Source organism: Trachurus japonicus, chromosome 6 (genome assembly GCF_045865225.1).
Source record: "Trachurus japonicus isolate A0001 chromosome 6, Traja_1.0".
In the NCBI taxonomy this organism is placed as follows: domain Eukaryota; kingdom Metazoa; phylum Chordata; class Actinopteri; order Carangiformes; family Carangidae; genus Trachurus; species Trachurus japonicus.
In genome coordinates, this window is record NC_140912.1 from 14091428 (window position 1) to 14111064 (window position 19637).

Genomic DNA, 19637 nt, shown 5'->3' on the forward strand with positions numbered 1-19637 from the left:
TGTATAACCTGCTCTGAAGACAAGAACAGCAGTTTTATTGGTAACTACAGGAATAACTTTTGCAAGCATGGCAGGGTTGTGGAGGAGGCAACTACTGTTGAAGTTCCTCTGTATCATAGGTATGTGCCTTTCCTTTGTACTTTGGGGAACTAGATCTAACAGACAATCATCGCTGGATATCAACATACCGCAGGAGTTCTCTGTGGACCTGCCCGCCTGCTCAGCTATCATCAGTGGAAACATAGATGGCAAGAAAACTAATTTAGAAATGCTTCTGAAATCAAGGACCAGGCGGAATCGTCTATCTGAGGATTTCTACCTAAATGTGACAAAGGACTGCCCAGCCTACGTTGAAAAGAGAGGCTTCTTCACAGTGCCTCTGAGTGAAGAGGAGAAGGATTTTCCCATTGCCTACTCCATGGTGATTCATGAGAAGATTGAAATGTTTGAGCGACTTCTTCGAGCGATCTACGCACCTCAGAATATCTACTGCGTACATGTGGATAAAAAATCCTCAAAAGAATTCCAGCTGGCTGTGAAGGCCATCGTTTCATGCTTTCCCAATGTGTTTATTGCAAGTAAGTTAGAAAGTGTGATATATGCCTCATGGTCCAGAGTACAGGCAGATCTGAACTGCATGAAAGACCTTGTAAACTCAGACATCCAATGGAGGTACCTGCTCAACACCTGTGGGACAGACTTTCCCATTAAAACTAATGCAGAGATGGTTAAGTCATTAAAAGCCCTGAGAGGGAGAAACAGCATGGAGACCGAGGTCACAAATGACTACAAGAAAGGTCGCTGGCAGTATCATCACAATGTCACCAACACTGTTGTCAGGACAGATGTGAAGAAAAGTCCCCCACCCATTAGCAGCCCTATGTTCTCGGGAAATGCCTACTTTGTGGTCACGAGAGCTTTTGTGAAGCATGTGCTGCAGGACAAGGAGGTTCAGAACTTGCTGGAGTGGGAAAAGGACACATACAGTCCAGACGAGCACCTGTGGGCCACACTGCAGAGGATGCACTCTGTTCCTGGATCAGTTCCTTCCAACATTAAATATGATGTGTCAGACATGCAAGCCTTTGCTCGTGTGGTAAAGTGGAGCTATTTAGCAGGAGACGTGAGAAAAGGAGCCCCGTACGATCATTGCACTGGTACTTACAGGCGAGCTGTGTGTGTGTACGGAGTTGGTGACATGCAGTGGCTCCTAAAACAACACCAACTGTTTGCAAATAAGTTTGATCCGGAGGTTGATGATGTTGCGATTAGATGTATGGAGACAGTGCTGCGTTTCAAGGCTTTAGGCTATGGCCATTTGATACCAGATCAACTGTCTTAGTAATGTTAATGTAAAGTGAATCCACCTTTAAAATGTTGTTAAGAATCTTTTAATTAAATATCTGTACATATTCTGTCTTGTAAAAAATATTATGTTCTGTGGACATGTAATAATTATTATTAAAAAATTGCCTAATGGTCTGTGTTTAGGGTTTTCAATGTTATTGTTACAGTATTGATGGGTGATGGAATTACTTCTATTTAAGTATGTACTGGTGGTGCCATCTAGTGGACTTTATGAGGAAGAGTTAACTTGATTTTAAAAAACAAACAAAAAAAACACTCCATTAACTTTAGTTGATGTATTACTTTTTGAATCACGTCAAACACACATTGGTATAAAAGTTATTAATGTGAATGCTGAAGGCATGAAACCTGGATTTTATTTGGTAAAATCCTCAACACAAAATCTACAGAAGTGCAGGTTATTGAGAGTGACTACTGAACAACAGGTTTTGAGATGAACCCCAGTACGGTGTGCATTTTAGGACATCCTCAGGATCAGGCTTCAGCGTCAGACCTCAGATGAAAAGGTACAGTATAAGCTCTCAGGAAAACCTCTGTCACACTCGCACCAAACAGCCTCATGAAAAATAGTCATCGGACTAAAAGGCCTAAGAAAAAAAACTTGTCACACTGAACTGCCTCAGGATAAAAGTTGTTGCACTGATCGGCATCAGTAAGTTGTTACACTGAATGGTAGGCCTATCAGGAAAAAAATTATCACATAACGACATCAGGAAAAAAAATTGTCAGACTGAACGGCATCAGTTCTAACTGAGCACACTGATCATGGGAAAAAAAAAATTGTCACACTGAATGGCATCACCACAAAAGTTCTCACACTGAACGGCATCAGAACTTAGCACACTTTCTTTCTTTTTTTTTTTTTTACAAAAACGAGCCGTTCTCCGAGCTGGATGGGTATAATTGATCTCTATGCGCAGGGACCGTCTGCAAATTGCATTACAAGAGCAAGACGCTGCAAACAAAAATCAGTAACTCCACTGTTATACAGTTGAAGTATATTATACACCTTAACTTTCTTGCTTTAATATCGTGTATCATCACCATGTATTATGTTCTTCTTTGTATGTGTGCCCTTTTTGGAACTGAAGGAAAGTGTGAAATGGCGCTCTACTTCATGGACATGTTTTGCTTAGAAGTAAACGAATCGAAGGCAGATGTTATAAGAGAGATAGACGCACATACCTTTACAGATATATAAAGATGTTGCATATGGTGTTTAGTAACAGTAATAGATGAGACAATGAGTGACCGTTGTGAAATGTACCCTGGGAGAATGTGTTTCCTGTTAATCACATTTTTCCTGTGAGAGTCTTAACTAAGTTGATGAGCTTCATCTGGAGGATGAATGCAAGGTCGTAAAATTACATATAGGCTAGATTCTGTCTCATGTTCATGAACATAGTAGAACATGAACTGTGTATGTTAAACAGACACAGATAGAAATAGAATTGATTAGATCTACACATGGAATACTCATGTTAATGTGCCTAATATGATAAGCCATATCCTTATGTTGGGAGAAGGTGGAGTTTTGGAGTTAGAAAGTATATAAGGTTATGGTTTTGAGTCATAAGGAGAGAGATCTCACATTGGCACCAGAGATGCTCCAGGATTCGCCATTTTTTGTACACTGTTCTTCTTCTTGTAAATAAATTATTTTCGAATACAAGTGAAGACGTGTCGGCAGTGATCCCTTCTTTTCATCAACACATCAATATACCACACAGTACAGAGACCCCAAAATCACTACACACACCAAGGGACTCCTCATGGTCATACTACAACAGCTGTTTTGGGATAATTATGCTTTTGCATAATTTTGGTGAATTTTTATTGTTATTATTAAAAACTTCCAATATTAATCAATAGCTCCACTGTTATACAGTAGCCTACAGAGACTCCAAAATCACCACACACTCCAAGGGTCATCTCATGGTCATACTACAACAGCTGTTTTGGAAAAATGTGCCTTTTTATAATTTTGGTGATTTTTTATTGGTATTAATCATTAAAATCTTCCAATATTAATCAATAGCTTCACTGTTATTCACTATTGACACTCCATAATCACCACACACACCAAGGGTCTCCTCATGACCTCATTTGAATAATTTATTGCCAGTTCACATGCACCTACGAGGTGATCACGAGCAGAGGATGACCTTAGCAGTTGGCTATCCTGCGGACCTATAATTTGGCCACAGTGGAGCCCAAGCTCACCCCGGTCATAATAGCTGCAGTGACCAGCGGCTCGGGGCGAAGCATAACCGTGCGTTCACACCAAACGCGATGGACGCAATGTCATCGCCTGTAACACGAGTATCGCGTCGCTTGACACATTTGTCACATTTTTCACCATCGCTTCATCGCGCTATGATGCAACCCACCTCCCGCGCTTTCTCTCGTCGACCATGGCTGAGAAATATTAAAGGGATAGTTCACCCAAAGTTGAAATTTCACTCATTATCTACTCACCCTCATGTCGACTAAGGGCTGGGAGAATTTTCAGAGTCCTCCGTGCCTTCTCTAAGTTACGGGGGTCCGCGCAGCAGTATTTGTCCATATAATGGTTGTGAATGGTGCTCACTTTTCTTCGTCCAAAAAGACACACCAAAAAACATCCAAATACCTCCATAGTGCTCGTCTGTAATGTCCCTCTTGTATTGAAGCCCCGACATGAGAAATTGTTCCGCCGGTCAGTGCAAACCCAGTTCACGGCTCCGCAAATCGCGCGAGATTCCGGCAGAACAACACTGGGAGCTTCTGCTACAAACAAGCTTAAAACATATACTTATTTAATTTTTTTTGGAACAATTTCTCATCAGGGATGTGATTGGCCAAGGACAAAAAAGCAGGAAATTATACGGACCCATAGCACGACACGACAACAGTGCAGCCATTACATACAATGACATAATTTTGACACTTTATATGAAAAGTATATACGCAAACAGAAAACAATTTATTTAAGGAGAAAAAAACTCAAAAACAGCATGTCAAACAATAGGTGCAGATATTATTACAGTGTGTGTGTGTCGTGAACATCACACACACAGTGACATAATCTTCACCATTTTGATCATTCAAAATGTGTCTTATAGTGAGAGACAAGAGAGAGAGAGCCAGTTGTGGCAGGAATTACCATATTGAAATTATTGGTATTTAAATGGAAACAAAGTAATTAGCTCAATTTTAATATTTAATGATGGGGAAAAAAGTTCTAATATTTTTGTCTAATGTTTAATATTTTTTGTAGCTGCTTAAGTAAAAAAAAAGCAGATTTAGTACTGACTGAGGTTCCTATCATTGTAATGGCAAGAATGGCTGGAGTGTATGAAACTTAAACTGAACTCAGAACTGGTCTAGTGGGGAGCTGTGGCTGGAGAGCCCCCTTTACAGCAGGTAGCGCAGGCACGCACGCACGCACACCCACGCCTGTTGCTGTGCTGTCTCTCTTCGTCCCTCGGCTCTCTGGACTGGTCTTTTGGGCTGTAATAAGGACGGCCCAACCCGTCCGGACGCTAGTTCGAGCCAGGTTCGTGCCGAGAATATGACTCGGTGAGGACGGGCTTTTTTTTTTTTTTTTACGGGTTCGGACAGAGAATTAATGCTCGTCGTAAATGTCAACACACTAACGTCAGCACGTCACGTGCAGGACCACGCCACTCCAACAAACACTACCTCGGCAAAGAAAACAAAAGAAAACAAAAAAAACTGCCGCCGCTATGTCTTCTTGTTACGTTACTGCTCAATGGTCGGGTCAATATCAACACCTATGGCTGTGTGGGTTAAATGGTGGATAATGGCGGTCCCCCCTAAAAAAAAAGAGCGGATTTGCACGATTTACGAAGGTCGCATTTTCATGTCTAAAAATCCGGAAAAATCACATGCCTACTCATGTTGGGGCTTCAATACAAGAGGGACATTACAGACGAGCACTGTGGAGGTATTTGGATGTTTTTTGGTGTGTCTTTTTGGACGAAGAAAAGTGAGCTCCGTTCGCAACCGTCATATGGACATGCAGTGCTGCGCCGAGCCCCCCTGTAACTCAGAGAAGGCACGGAGGACTCTGAAACTTCTCCCAGCCCTTAGTCGACATGAGGGTGAGTAGATAATGAGTGAAATTTGAATTTTGGGTGAACTATCCCTTTAAAGGAACGGTAAATAACATCATAGTTGGCCAGAGAATACTCCATTTAGCTCTGTGTTCTATTGGTGAGGAAATCTAAATCCAACCCAAGAGTAAAATCAAGGTCATATTGTTCTAGAAGCAGTCTGGCCAAGATGTGGGGTTGAACAATAAAAGGTCAGGAGTCGAGCATGAGACCCACTTCCCTCCAAGTGTTTTAAAAATATGTGAAGCAAGGTAACAGTAGTGTCCTCTACTCCTGTATGGCCTATAGACAAACTGCATGGGATCAAGTGGATGCTTATTATTCCATTATTATGGAATAGTATCCCACCTTCCATGAGGGAATGCCCAAGCCTGGTAACCTTTAAATCCTTGTTGAAATCATGGTTAAGGGAAAACCAGACTTGTGACCATCAGTAATGTGTGCTACAAATTTGTCTATTTGTTGCTACCTTATCATATTACATAGCACTAGTTACAGTTGTAATAAGTATTGCAGCACTCTACCCCATTTTGCTTATCCATATCCTCACTCTCTCATATACCCCAACAATACTACTGGTATTGGCGATGTTGGTTCTCTGTTTATTTGTTCGTCCTCTTTTTTGCTGTTGTTGTTGTTTGTTTATTTGTTTCTTATTGCTGTTTGCTTGTTTCTTGTGTGGCAATGCTGTCTTTTTTTTTGTTTGTTTTTCAATGTTCTTGGGGACAACGGATGGAAAGTAGCCTTTGGCTACACTTCGGCTTGCTTACATCTTATTCCTAGTGGAGAAATGTTCATTAGCATGCATTGTCCCTCCCAAATAAATAACAAAAAAAAAATCCCCTCTTAACCCTTATGGCTTCTGCCCTTACCAATTTCTCAACGTTTTTCAATTAAATCAATGTAAGGGCAACAGGTCTGAAATCATGAAGAGTTTAAGGGCCACTAGACTTGGGGACTGGGACTACTATAGCGTCCTTTAAAATTTTGGGTTAGGTTAGTCTGCAAAGACTTATTAAAAATGTAATGTGATGTGGGGATTTAAGTAGGTGGCCACAGATATGGTTTTCAGGTTTTCATGCAGGACCAGGCTGAGCCCAGACTGTTTGCAGACATCTTATTCCCCAGTATATACAGCTATTTTTGCTCTAAGAATCTCCAATTTCTACTATAGCCATATATATATAATATGCAGGTCCGAGACTGTTCCCCTCTTAGGAGCAAGTCTTTTTTTCTGTATGCAGAATTTAACACAGCTATTCATACTGGTTTGTTGTCGGTGTGTAGACTTTAGCTTTTTTTTGCTTGCTTGTCTCTACAGAGGGCAGCATATAAGCACATCACAGCCTCCAACCCATCCAAGTAATCCTCACAGGAGTGCTTCAACACGTCCCAGTCCTGCACTCACAACACTCCTGAAGACAGCACAGCTTCTTCGGTCTATTCTTTCCTTTATTCAACCCCCCCCCCCCTTTTTTTTTTTAAATGGTCTTATACTATGTAGCTAGTGGATGTACACAACTGTGATCTCCCTCTCTTCCCCTTGGACAGGTAAAGGGTAAATATGATTTTTGGGTACACACAGGTTGTTGAGAAATCTTAACGATCTGTTTGTGCAATTAAAAGTAATCTGTACAATTAACACATATAGCCTACATCTGATAAAACATGAATAAAATAGTGACCTCATGGTGCCCACTGTTAAAAGCTCCTAACTAAAATGCATTACATTGTAAGCTGTAGTTCTGAAAACTGAGATTTTTTTTATTTTAATAGACATCTTATTGCCACCCACCACTGTGAACCAACAACAACCATCTACCAACATATTATTAGTAGTCTCATCATGTTCACCATTCATGTTTAAGAGTGAAAGCTATGAAAACATTGAGGGGAACAATGTAGAACAAAACAGAAGAACAAACATGAAATACAACCCCAGTGTATGGTGGGAGGATTATCACTCTGACACCTACCTCATATATTTGCACATGATCAACCACCAACCATACAAATCAAGATCATGGTGTCTGTTTCAAAATATGAGTGCACCATAATTTAAGACAGCTTCATGCACGATTCACAAATAAAATGTGAATAATCAGGACTATTTTAGGTCATTCTGTCTGAATTAGTTAAGCCACACTTGAAGAACTGGGCCCATGACTTGTCCTAGACGAAATAATGTTAGTTAATGACCTACATCTTCACTTCAGACTGCTGCTCTCACAAATGTTCTCCCTCCAGAAGTCAGAGGGCACATTCAAGTGAGGGGCAAAAAACAAAACTTTATTTTCCCCAGGCAGGATTTTAACAGAGAACGTCAGCAGTGAACAGTGAAAAAGGTGCCATCAAAACCTGTCCTATGAAATGCCACTCAGTGGGTGGGTCAGAGACCTAAAATGCAGTTTAAAATCAGAGCAACCATAAAAATATATTAATTTCTCTCCTTTGTCACCTTTTGAATATAAATATATATTTAAATGTAATGAAGCAGAGCATGCATCAACCATTTGTAACAGAGTGCCTTAAATAAAGTGTAGATACAACAGTAACTAAGGAACATCAATAAACTAAGTTTGACATGATATATCGGCAGTCAATAAAAAGGATTAAAACATTTCAGACAGCATGTGGAAAAAAATGCTGAAGATCAAGCTGCTTGACACAGCAAAAGTTCCACAATGTAACAGGCAGCATAGTTTCAAAAAGGCACTTTCCTGATGCAAAGAGCTAAGTCTCCAGTCGCGTCGCCCAGAACATAAACATAAGAGTGGCTGCAGGTCTAAACATTCTTCTTTGCGCTCCCCCTCCACATCTTAAAAGTGTGAGAGGGGTCACTCTGGAACAGCAGCAGCAGCGACCTCCACTTTGCCATGCATGTCCTGGTCAATCCTGCAGACAGATCGGACAATCATCAGATGTCTGTATCGGTGTGATGGTTTCACATATAACAGGGCTGGGATACATAATACATAAATGTCACCATGACCATGTCCAACATCACAAAGGAATTCCTTTATGTGACAGAATATTTCTATAAATATAAAGCATGATTTTCTGACTTACCAGAATTTGTGTCCTAATACAAATTAAATAAATGTGTCTATCTATATTTTCCTCCCATGGCAATTTCACCCATTTATTATGCTAGTTTTACTGAAAACACAATATCTAGGAAATACAAACTATCAATGTCAATGTCTTACTTCCCTTGAGACCTTGTAAGATAAATGCACCAATGTGAACTTCAATGTGTACTGTAGAAAACCAAACTTCGTGTTAGCATACAGACTGCTTTCAATATCTGCAGCACACTCCAAAAAACAGTATATTTCATACTTATAGGTAGGATAGCACAACAAGCAAACCTGTGAACACTCTAATGCAATTGTTAGCTTGTATTAGATTAAAGCTCTCTGTTTAACTTTCAGTTTTTGTTAATACTGCCAGAGAGAAATAGCTTGAACTCCATGGCAATCAGTGAGTTTTAGTGCATTTGTCTTGCAAGTCCTATAAACTAAGAGGAGAAAGTACAGCTAATTAGCTGGCATCATTTTACACAAGACAAAATTTCTTCTAAAACACCACAGGCCTTCTAAAATGGCACATCATAACACTTTTCTTATGTCCTTACATCCAACGACATATCCGCAAATTAACCTCAGCAACTGAACATTCACTACTTGTCAGTAATGAGCAAAATACTCGTGTGTCTGTGAGCAAGGCTGACAAGAGGCTTGTGGCGATTACCAAACATCAGCAGGGAGAGGGTATGCAGTGAGTCATGCAAAGAGCTGTGAGAGTGAACAAGCCGAGTTTTCAGTGAGGGCGAGTTACTGAGGGGAACCATGTTGTCGAGGACATGGTTACAGTGCAACCACACACCACAGTGACTAAGACGAGCTACTTCCTTGTAGTTCCACCCCATTCAGTTGAACAAACATGAACAAACTTACCCACCATCAAAAACATCAAAATCTAAACCTGGTTTTTAAAAAAAGACACATGCAAATAAGTGTTACTTGATGCCCCCATGTTCAGAAAGCACTAATGCAATAAACTGATGTCTTCACATAAATTCATGAATCTTAATGAATTGGCATGACAGTGAAGCATCGTGCAAAAGAAATTAAAAAATAAAAAGGGTTGGCTTTGAGTTGAACTTCACAGAACTGGCTCAGAAATGGGATTTATTTGGTTAAACAATCACTGAGCCACCTATTTTTGGAAATCAATCAGACAGCTATTCAGTCTGCTTATTAGTAATGTCCTAAATCCACTATGAGGAAAATATGGGGCACTGAGAAGGAAAGTGGATATTGGCCAGAAGCTAGCATCCAATACAAAAACACAGAATAAAATAAGGTGTATTGGTGCGTTTCTAAAAGCCAACGCATAATACTGTTGTTAGTTTTGTGAAATGCAAATGAAAAAAAAAAGTGCTGAAATTCATCCTAAGTGAAAGTGCATATACCTTTTACGGTTTATCCTATTTTTTTCGTCGTCAAACCTTAAGAGGGGGGCAGGGAAATTGAGTTAAGGAAAGGAGAAATACACAGCCAACAGCAACATCCGAGAAAAAAAAACAAAGAAACATTTTTATATTGCTTTAAGTGTTTCAATATTAGTAGTTTATACCTCAGTCTCTTCTCTGTGATCACAGAGAACAAGAATGCTTGTAGGCATTGAGCACCTAGCAGCCATGGTTTTGGAAAATATATGATTCATATTAAGATGAATTGTGCAAAATGTAAAACGAGCCAGACTTATCACCACTGACAACCTGTATATACTGGCCACACAGGTAAAGCAGCGTGTTAGCACCACTTACTGGCAGGAAGCAATACAATTTTGAGGGATAAGTCAGAACTAATGCATGCACAAAATGTTTGTGGCAGGTTCGTCTACGGGCAGTTTACACCCCATAGGCAGCCACGCCCACTAGAATTTGGGAATCAATTAAAAGAAAAAAATGGCAAGGGACATCAAAGGAATTTTGAGGAATTGTTTTAGCTACACTTTGAACCAAGTGTGTAAAGACAGGAGGAAACGTACTGAAGGGGAGGTTGGAAGGCAGCCTACACTTATGTAGTCATAGTTCCTGTATTTACTAGTTCAGCTGAGCAGCCACAAATTCTCTGCAGCATGGTTTGTACTTGTAAAATCTCCAATCACTAGGTTCATATATAGAAAAAGACTCCTCAGCTGTATGTTGTTTCACCATACATTTCTGACACACTGTATACATTCATTTTTATTGCCAGTCGGTCAAAACAGAAGTTTAAGAGTGGTGCTGTGGCTGGGTGCAACATAGTACTTACTGTTTGATACAATCTGGTATGGACACATACTCCATTGGAACGAGCTCTGCAAGGTCTGCCAAGCTGTACACATACTTGATTTTCTGGCTAAATTTAGAGCTGTGAAGAGAGGCAGAAAATGTCAAATCACCGAAGACGATCCTCCTTTTGGCATTTTAATGACATGAAACACTGGTTACCTTATGAAAGGTTTTGTGAGTGCCAGCAGGGTGCGAATAAACCAAGAAGGATGAACAATTATCAAAGACTTCAAGTTCTTCCTTAACCTGCAGAAAAAAAATTAGATAAGAAAATTGCAGCCCAAATATAATGACGTCTTTTCTTCTTGTTCTGAAGACTGTGACTCACCTCCTATCAATTTGCTGATAACACTTTCTAAGCCAGCCGACAGTAGGCATCTTTTTCCGAGAGGTCGCCCCATTCAAGTACACTATCATATAGTTCTCGGCGACCAGAAGCTCCAGTGTGCCGATGACATACCTGCGATGGGAAAACAACATTAGTATTGGCTCTTAAATGTTCACTCACAAGGCCGAAGGAATTCAAACAAGCACTCACTTGAATAAATTGTCCATTATGTATCTGTAATTTGGTTGATTGCTCTCGGGCATAAAGCACACAGCAAACACAATTATGGCATTCAGGCCGTCCCCATAGTAACCTGCAGTGAAAAATCAGATGTCAAAAATTGATGTTTTGGTTTCAAAACACTATTTCCATTATCAAAACTGTTCATAACATTTTACCTCTTATTTTGAATACACACACTTATCAAAAGAGAAATGAAATAGAATGCCGCATTCTACAGACGCACTACTAAAAATCACTGGATTTATGTGACTGTGCCATGTAATGCTCCAAACCTCCATGGCTGATAACCCTCTTGTAAGGTTCGATGGCCTTCATGTCCACTCTGTGCTCCTGGTCTCCGATGCGAAACACCCTCCAGCGTCGCCCCTCCTCCCTCTCCTCCAAGGCTGAGAACTCCTGAACAGACTCCACACCTTTCTGGAGTAGTTCTGTGGTTTTTGGCTTAGGGAGGTCGTCTGAAGGAGAAGAGGCATTTCAAAAACACAGCTTGGATGTTGTAGCTACTGGATCTGATGGTTGTCTAGTTGCATCAAATGAGATCTGATTTGATCATAGAATCGATACAATTTTCAGATCAGTCAATTCATCATTTACCTTTTTAGTCACATGCGTTTTAATCAGTGGGCAGTAACATTTACATTCAATTTTTTCACATTTCTTTCTTGTAGCTGGATGGCATGCTTCCTCTCCAAATCAACACCCAACAATCACACCTCATCTTCCATGGGTCTACTTGTCTTGCATACAGAATTTTCCTGGGGGAAAGCCTGTCACGTCAGAGTATAACAAATATACTGGTAATCCTTTCATTGTCGGTAATGCATCACTGCTGAGACACCGGAGGATTGCTGAGCATCTTTTGTTGTTCAATGTACAACAGCTGTATGATGCACACGATGACTGCACATCAGAAAGCCATGAAGCAAAGTGTTTGGATGATCATGTGTGTAACGCATGCAACAGGCAGAACTGAAAAGGGAATTAGGGAACAAAAATCCCACCAACACACTTTTATGAGGATTGTTCTGTGAGTGGGCCAGCTTCATATACTGAGTCAAACACACTGATCTGTGTTTCTTCTTCAGAGCACTGTGTCATCCACATACAGTGGTGATCACACAGTGCATCATGTGTGTAAAGCATACATTCACGAATCATGTATTTAAAGCATCCCATTCAACTGAATGGGAGTTCGGTCTTGCCTTTGAGGACACTGAGGTGGAAGATGATTATTATTCATGAAATCGTATTCATGCATCGTATTCATTCAAGATAATGCATCTCCAATGAAAGGCTAAATTCATCATATTTTTATTGTCCTATCATGTATTCATCTATTGTGCAATCGCATGTAATGCATAATATCCTGTTTAATGTGTCACTCTGAATGACTAAGCATCACATTGCACACATTAGCGAATGTTAAAATGGCTCCTATTCGATCACTGCACCTTTACAGTGCTTATTAAACAATTTCTTAACCAACATGTTATTGTTGATTGATTGTTTTGCCAAACGAAGGAAAAAGTCAGGGAAAGGAAAAATGTCATGCACAAAAATGGAAAATGAAAAGATATGAAACATCAAACATCCCCGGATTATCTGGACGACAAAATAATCTGGACAAAAGAGGTTGATTGACTCATGGGTGGCAGAAAAAAAAATCGGGGTTGTCCAGGAGACCTTACCACACGGAAGAGAGAAACCTGTTGCTGGCCTGCAGCCTGTTTCCAGGCAGTGAATGGAAACAATTCTTCCAAGTGAAAAAGAGGAAGGCAGCAGTGTGGAAACACAAAAACAACAAAGCATATTTTAACTACACTTTGGCCAGTGAGCCTTAACTTGTAAAATCAAGGAAGGAAAATGCCAATGGAACCAGGAGATACGAGACTGGTTTAATAATACACTTGTTTTCGTGTTACAGACCAATAAATATTTGGACAAATAAATTACGCCACAATAGACTTGTATCTAAAAGTATCTTTGCACCTCCTGCCTCATTAAGTCAACTTTACTGACTTAAATACATAGTCAGAGTTTGAAAACTGTTATCATTCTCACTGCATGATATGAGGTCCTTACCTTCCCATTCAAACTCATTACTGTTGTCTGACGGTGTATCAATATCGTCCAGGTCCAGCTCTGTACTGTCATCCAGCTCATCAGAGAGAAGAGATCCTTCACTGCGGTCAAGTGTCAGACTGATGTCCGGAGCCGCAAGTTTCTTCTTTGCCTTCTTGCCATGGTCCATTACGTAGTCTTGGGTAGATACCAAGACATTAGTGTTTTTAACGTTGTCCGTCATAATAGAGGTTCAGATTTTTTCAGGTATATAATACCACTCCATGATTTCTTTTCCCATCACATCTAATTTAGGACAATCCATAGAGCTTGTGAGGCTTCAATAGTCTGAGTTACACAAATCAAGAACCATCTTCCAGTGCTTGTCTTTTACTACAAGATTCTTTCACTGTGTTATTCTCCCTCTACTTGAGCTATGCAATGAAAAAATATCCTTGTAGATTTTGTACAGAGTGCATTGAACTGGCAAGCTGGTCACACTGCTGAAGCCTTATTTAGTTTTGGGTGAACTTTCAAATGAATTTTCGCACAAGACTGAACAAGAATTAACAGGAATGATTACAGCAACCAGTACCTCTCCAAAATGTACATGTAGGACATGTGAGTTTGAAGACAAGACTTGACAAAATCTCAACATGTTTTTTTTGTTTGTGGTAATGCACCATATACTATTATTACTTACCAGGGTCTCTGTCTTCAGAAGTCCCGGCAAAAAGCTCGTCTTCAAGCTCCTCCTCCTCCTCTGGTAGGGGTCTAAAAAGCAAACATGAGGTGATCAACTCTTCAGTAGGTCTATGCTTCATGTGACTTTCAAAACACAATCATGTGATGGAATGCTTTTAGCCAGGACCCATACATAATTCACATCATTGTATATATACTGTATATATAAAAAACAATACCGTGGAAAGTCCTCATCCTGCCACTCTTCCTTAAGTTCAACCCCTTCCATTCTTAGGCGGGCTTCTGTTGTGGCGACTGACTCTTGGCGCTCGAGGCTGGGAAACAAAACACAAAAAAAGGTTATGCTATCTTTTATGTTTAATGATCTCTAATTGCTAAAAGAGTCTCTTGTACTACAAATATATTAAGAACCAGAGCAGGGCGAGCAAAGATTATCCGTGACAAACGAAATCCAAACACATACAATTGGTTATCTGTCAACTCTTGCTTGTGACTTGTACAATCCTCAAAGGATTATGGGGGAAACATTGCAGTCGTATTGATTTACCAAGAGTCAAAGGCAATTTTTGTTCTTAGGTTAATACCTCAGCTACAAAAAGCTTCATTAAGTTACTGGATATGGACATTTATGGTGATGGATCATTGGAAGATAATGGAAACATTTTCACTAAATTGATTCTAGCAGCACAAAAGCTGTTGTCACATTATGTCATCGTATGCTCTGCTGATGTTTACGGCTCATAATACACTTCCTATGGTAGGTGAACAGTTGTGTAATTGTTCATATAAACTGACTTAGTGACAACTTTGTCACTAGCACCCAAAATCAATTTGCATCACTTTACATATGTTTTTGGTCATGATGCGCACGACATGGCAGATGACCATGTTTGGCCTCACAGTTAGTATGAAGAATAAATCTATTTAAATCCAGTCTGGAGTTGTCAATTCTGCCAGTTACTTACCACCTCATTTAGCAAGGGAAATCTTTGTTTGTCTACATACCAAGCAGTGCATTGCTCTTTACCATCAGTAACACCATATAGTCTAATAAATGTGAAACAGCCATGACGGATTCATTGCGCCAGCTAACAGACAGATGATTTGTGCAGCCGTGCTTATTACCATGCGATTCAAAGCTGATACACATTGCATAGAGTTAGACTAGAGTTAGAGTGTGTCCTCGAGAGTTTAGGCTTGCAGCTGGCCACATAATCAGATCACTGGCTTCTTGTAAAGCTTACAAGCTTGTGTTAAGGGCTTAGTTTATAAACCAAAAGGCTACTTACTAATGCTGATCATGGTATCTATATCTTTGCTGTACAGAGCTCCCTTTGATGCATTATTAACATGCACGACTATATTTGTGCTCCCAGACACACAAACATTCTGGACATTTGGTGCTCAACATTTCATAATGTTCATCAGTTTAGCGCTTTGCTTATGTATAACGCTAATCCCCACATTACATTTCAAATCCAACTGAGAGAGGTATGAGTGCCACAGGAATGCGGTTTCCTGAAAAGGAATTCTTGCAAATCAAAGTACACTTGGGACCTGGCTCCATGTAAGTGAAATTGGCCACATTGGTAAATCGATGTAAAGAGAAAAATAAATGACAGTTTTAAAACTATAATAATAATGCACTAAATGCAAGCTGAATGAAGAAACACGTCAGAGGTGGGTGGTTTGGGAACATTGATGACTATGCTGACACTTCTTGGTCATGACCTCCATTAATAGCTCATAGTTCACATATTACAATATTTCATACCAATTTCTTTAAAGCAATATCACGACAATTGCAAATCTGGGTGAAGATTTTGACCTGTGTTTTTCCCCATAAACTCTTCATATATCCCATATTTGTGATGAAAACACATGGGAAGAATGACCAAACCTTGATTTTATATTTGCTTAATTTCATATTTAATCCCTTCATAGCACTACAGTGCAAACTGGTCAGACTTATTATAAGAAAGTCTTGCATTCCCTTGCACTTCTCAGGTCTGTAAAGAAATTCTATAACACATGAATCCATATCTGTCAGACAGAAAATGTCCTAGTGGGCATAAGTGAAGACCCTTATGTTGAAATTTCCAATTTCTCTGTCAAGAAAGCTGCCTGTTATAAGGATTAAAAAGGCAAAAAGTAAAATCCAAACTCCCACCTTATCATTCAAAACATAGATCAAGTAGAGGATATCTCCAGGGGGTGAGAACAAAATGAAAGGTCATCTCCATATGGTAATCACATTTAGAAACTTGTACTGCTGTCCAGGTGTACACTCACTTCTATTCTAACCTTGCATCTGTAGGGATGTGCTCAGACTTGCATGAGCACATCCCTACAGGCTACACTTTTTTCTTTTTTTTTGCCAAGGATCACTGAGTCATTCTCTTTTAAAAGTTAATCAAAGGTCAGCCAGGTGTAGCTCTGTGTAGCTATGTGATGCTGCCAAACTGCCCGCAGATGTTACCTGATATAATCTACAGAGGCTTGAGCCAAGGTTAGTTTCACCAGAACAATGTCAGTCCTTTAACAAGCTCTGCAGGGTAATACATTTCTGAAAATTTGTGTCATTTTTTTTGTTTAGATTGTGCCAGAAAAAAGATCTGCTGGATTGCATTACATGTAATATGATCCTACAGGCTAGTCTACTACAGAAAAAAATAACATGGCACTGTACAGGTGTTCCTGTTATTGTGTGAATAATGCTGTGGAAATAAATGTTATACCAGCCTCAATCAAGCTTGCTGCATTACCTGATCTATTGGCCAGACTACAAATAGGAGAATACTGCAATATTTGGACAGGACTTCCCCTTCACGTTTGGTCTGATGAAGCAAATATTAGCAATTAGCACTAGTATTCGCTATAACGCTGTAGTTTCTCTGGCCTGTGCACTGGAAAACATTCACAGACACTTGCACACACAGTTTGGATCAGGTGCTGTTGTTTGGGAAATGAGCCTTAATGTAACGAAGACATGAAACAAGACACTAGCAAACAGCTTTAAGTCGCCAGGACGTAGGCAAACACATACACACACCTTCCTGTAGGTCCAGATGGTCGGCGCAGCTGAGGAAGGTTCACCGGGGTAGAGCTTCTTGCTCCCGGCTGTTTCTGCTCATTGTCTGGAGTCGTCCTTTCCTGTGGCGTACCTCTTGTTTTGGTTGGACTCTCTTGAAGTGAGTCTTCGCCATTTTCAACCATAGAGGCTGCGCGATTTTGTAATTCATCCAACTCTTCCTCGTCATCACCCTCTCCCGATACCCCAGAAGACGAGGGGCTGGGGGTCTGGCCGTTGCCCAGCTCGTCGTCGTTAGTCCTGCTGGGTGTGACAAAATCTGGGCTCCTATTGTTCAAATTCATATCACTTACACCCTTCAGCACCGCTTCGCTCTCAATCACATCCGATGCCATATGTTTCCCCTGTCGCTAAAGCGGATCAGAATAAAGAGTCAGCCGGTGAAACTTCGAGGGAAAAAAAGGCTGTTTTGCTACTTTTCAAACCCCAGTTAGAAAGGTGAATCTGACAACTCTTTTAAAAGTTTGTGGCTAGCGTGTTAGCTCCTTCCCGCTGTAGAGCTAGCCAGGGAGACTGATGTTGACAGCCAGCGACTCCAACTAACACCATTTCTTATTAACCAAAGTAATGTGTTAAATGTCACACGGGCTGAACAGATAAGTCACTTTTTTTTCTAAATGCGTCACGGTGCTGTGATCTCGGGAGCCCAAAAAACTGCGCTAGCCTTGCATAAGCAGCAATGGTGATCCGACTTATCAGTTTCCTTCCTTCCTTCCTCCAAGTCAGAGTGGGTCTCCTCCCGTGGACGTTAACACACGGTGGTCACGCTGCTAGCTCCTGGGCTACAGTTAGCTCATGTAGCCACAGAGGAAGACGGTGAGCTAATAATGTTGTCCACTTCACTTGACGCCGGCTTGTTACCCATACAACTGGGAGACAGTCGTCAGCTACGAAAAAAAGTTAGGACAACAACTCCATGGGTCAATTTACAGTACAGAGTGAGTATCCGAAAACTTATTTAGCCAGGTCCTCCCGTAGCAACCTCGGCAATGTTACGATAATAAAACTGTTGTTTGCTAACGACGCCAGCTAACCGACACATTCAGTTGTTGCGTTTCCAGCTAGCGGTAGAACAGCCCCCGGGTTGCCAGTTGTGTCTCCTTCAGACACGTACGGTACGTATACAGTAGGCTATTTAAAAAATCACATCATGAAGCAAAAAAAGCCAAGGAAAGCACACACAGCTATTATTTTCAATAATAATTATTAGTTTATAAGTTTATTGCAGATCCCCATTAGTCACAGCCTCAGCCGCGACTAGGCCTATTCTTCCTGGGGTCCACAGTTACAATATTAAACTTTTCATAAAGTAGGACTCAAACTCAAACTACTCCCTGTTGCAGCTTTGCTGTGTTGTACCTTCGCTCGCAAAATTATACTTTTACCAAGCTACCCCTCTACAATGTAATTGTTTCTGACTGCTCTTAAAGCAAACCTGGCAACCCTGACAATCTTGGCCTTTCTGTATAGAAACTTTGCTGAGGCTTCAAAGTTTCACTGCCCTCTGCTGACAGTGGAAATTAACTTTTTAGCTTTTTTTTTTCTTTTTCTTTGTCTTTTTCTTTTTTAATCTATTTCTTTTTCATTATTATTTTACAGCTACTACTGCCAGAACACAAACACCACGTTTCATTTACTTATATTTATGTAAAGAAAAAAATTGACCCCTAAAATTTAGTAATGGGCCAGTTCCTGTGGTAGAGATGATCCTAATTCGGCTTTACTGAAGTAAACTAACAAATTTATATTAACAGTTACAGATGGCATACTTACGCTCCTTTTATAAAATAAGATAGGTAGGCAATAGGCATACATTGTTTTTATCCAATGATAACAATAGAGTAGAGGCTGACTGTTGAACTCTATGCTTCATTGAATGCACTGACACTGCTGTGCTGCTAACATGCTGCATGTTTATTTTAATGTGCTGCTCTGCTCTGTTTTAACATGCTGTTCTGTTTATAATACACTGCACTTCAGTGTTAATTAGTTGTGTTGATTTTCTGTTTATTTTATAGGAATTATAGGGCTTACTGTTATTGTACGGTGCAGGTCCTGAATACAAATTTCGTTTCATGTGTAAGCATGCAAATAACAATAAATTGAACCCTGAACCTTGAAATAAAGTAGTTAAAATGATCCTCACCTTAACTAGTGCACATTTAACATTAACACACATTTAACTTGTCAGGAACTAGTTACTTTTGCTGCTAATACTAATGATGACTACTTCTGCCCCAGAAGTCTGGTAGAAGTCAAAAGTCTATATGTCAGACCAAAGCAAGTAGCACTCTCAGTGTATACTGGCAGTCCATGGTTATACATGTGTAATGAGTGTGGACTTTTCTCTGAGATGGTACAAAAATACACAATAGGACA

The 19637-nt window shown here is 40.1% G+C and overlaps 2 protein-coding genes and 1 long non-coding RNA gene across 7 annotated transcripts in view; 2 read left to right on the plus strand and 1 right to left on the minus strand.

The window, feature by feature from the left end:
- Positions 1-19637, plus strand: part of LOC146985823 (uncharacterized) — a 179682-nt gene that overhangs the window by 100884 nt on the left and 59161 nt on the right. The window lies entirely within an intron of this gene.
- Positions 59-1426, plus strand: gcnt3 (glucosaminyl (N-acetyl) transferase 3, mucin type). Its single transcript, XM_085779096.1, has one exon. It carries the CDS (start codon positions 68-70, stop codon positions 1340-1342), a length of 1275 nt encoding a protein of 424 aa, XP_085635222.1. The 5' UTR covers positions 59-67; the 3' UTR covers positions 1343-1426.
- Positions 7755-18339, minus strand: bnip2 (BCL2 interacting protein 2). 5 transcript variants are annotated; one of them, XM_085779101.1, is made up of 12 exons: positions 17220-18339; positions 14386-14481; positions 14166-14236; positions 13484-13660; positions 11674-11856; positions 11369-11471; positions 11159-11290; positions 10990-11076; positions 10811-10909; positions 9964-9999; positions 9446-9473; positions 7755-8381 (listed from the first exon to the last, which is right to left on the minus strand). In XM_085779101.1, exons 1-11 carry the CDS (start codon positions 17591-17593, stop codon positions 9461-9463), a joined length of 1371 nt encoding a protein of 456 aa, XP_085635227.1. In that variant the 5' UTR covers positions 17594-18339; the 3' UTR covers positions 7755-8381; positions 9446-9460. The 5 variants fall into 5 exon arrangements, with proteins under 5 accessions (XP_085635227.1, XP_085635225.1, XP_085635223.1 ...); XM_085779099.1 differs by lacking the exon at positions 9446-9473; XM_085779097.1 differs by lacking the exon at positions 9446-9473 and having other exon boundaries at positions 14166-14290; positions 14365-14481; positions 17220-17882.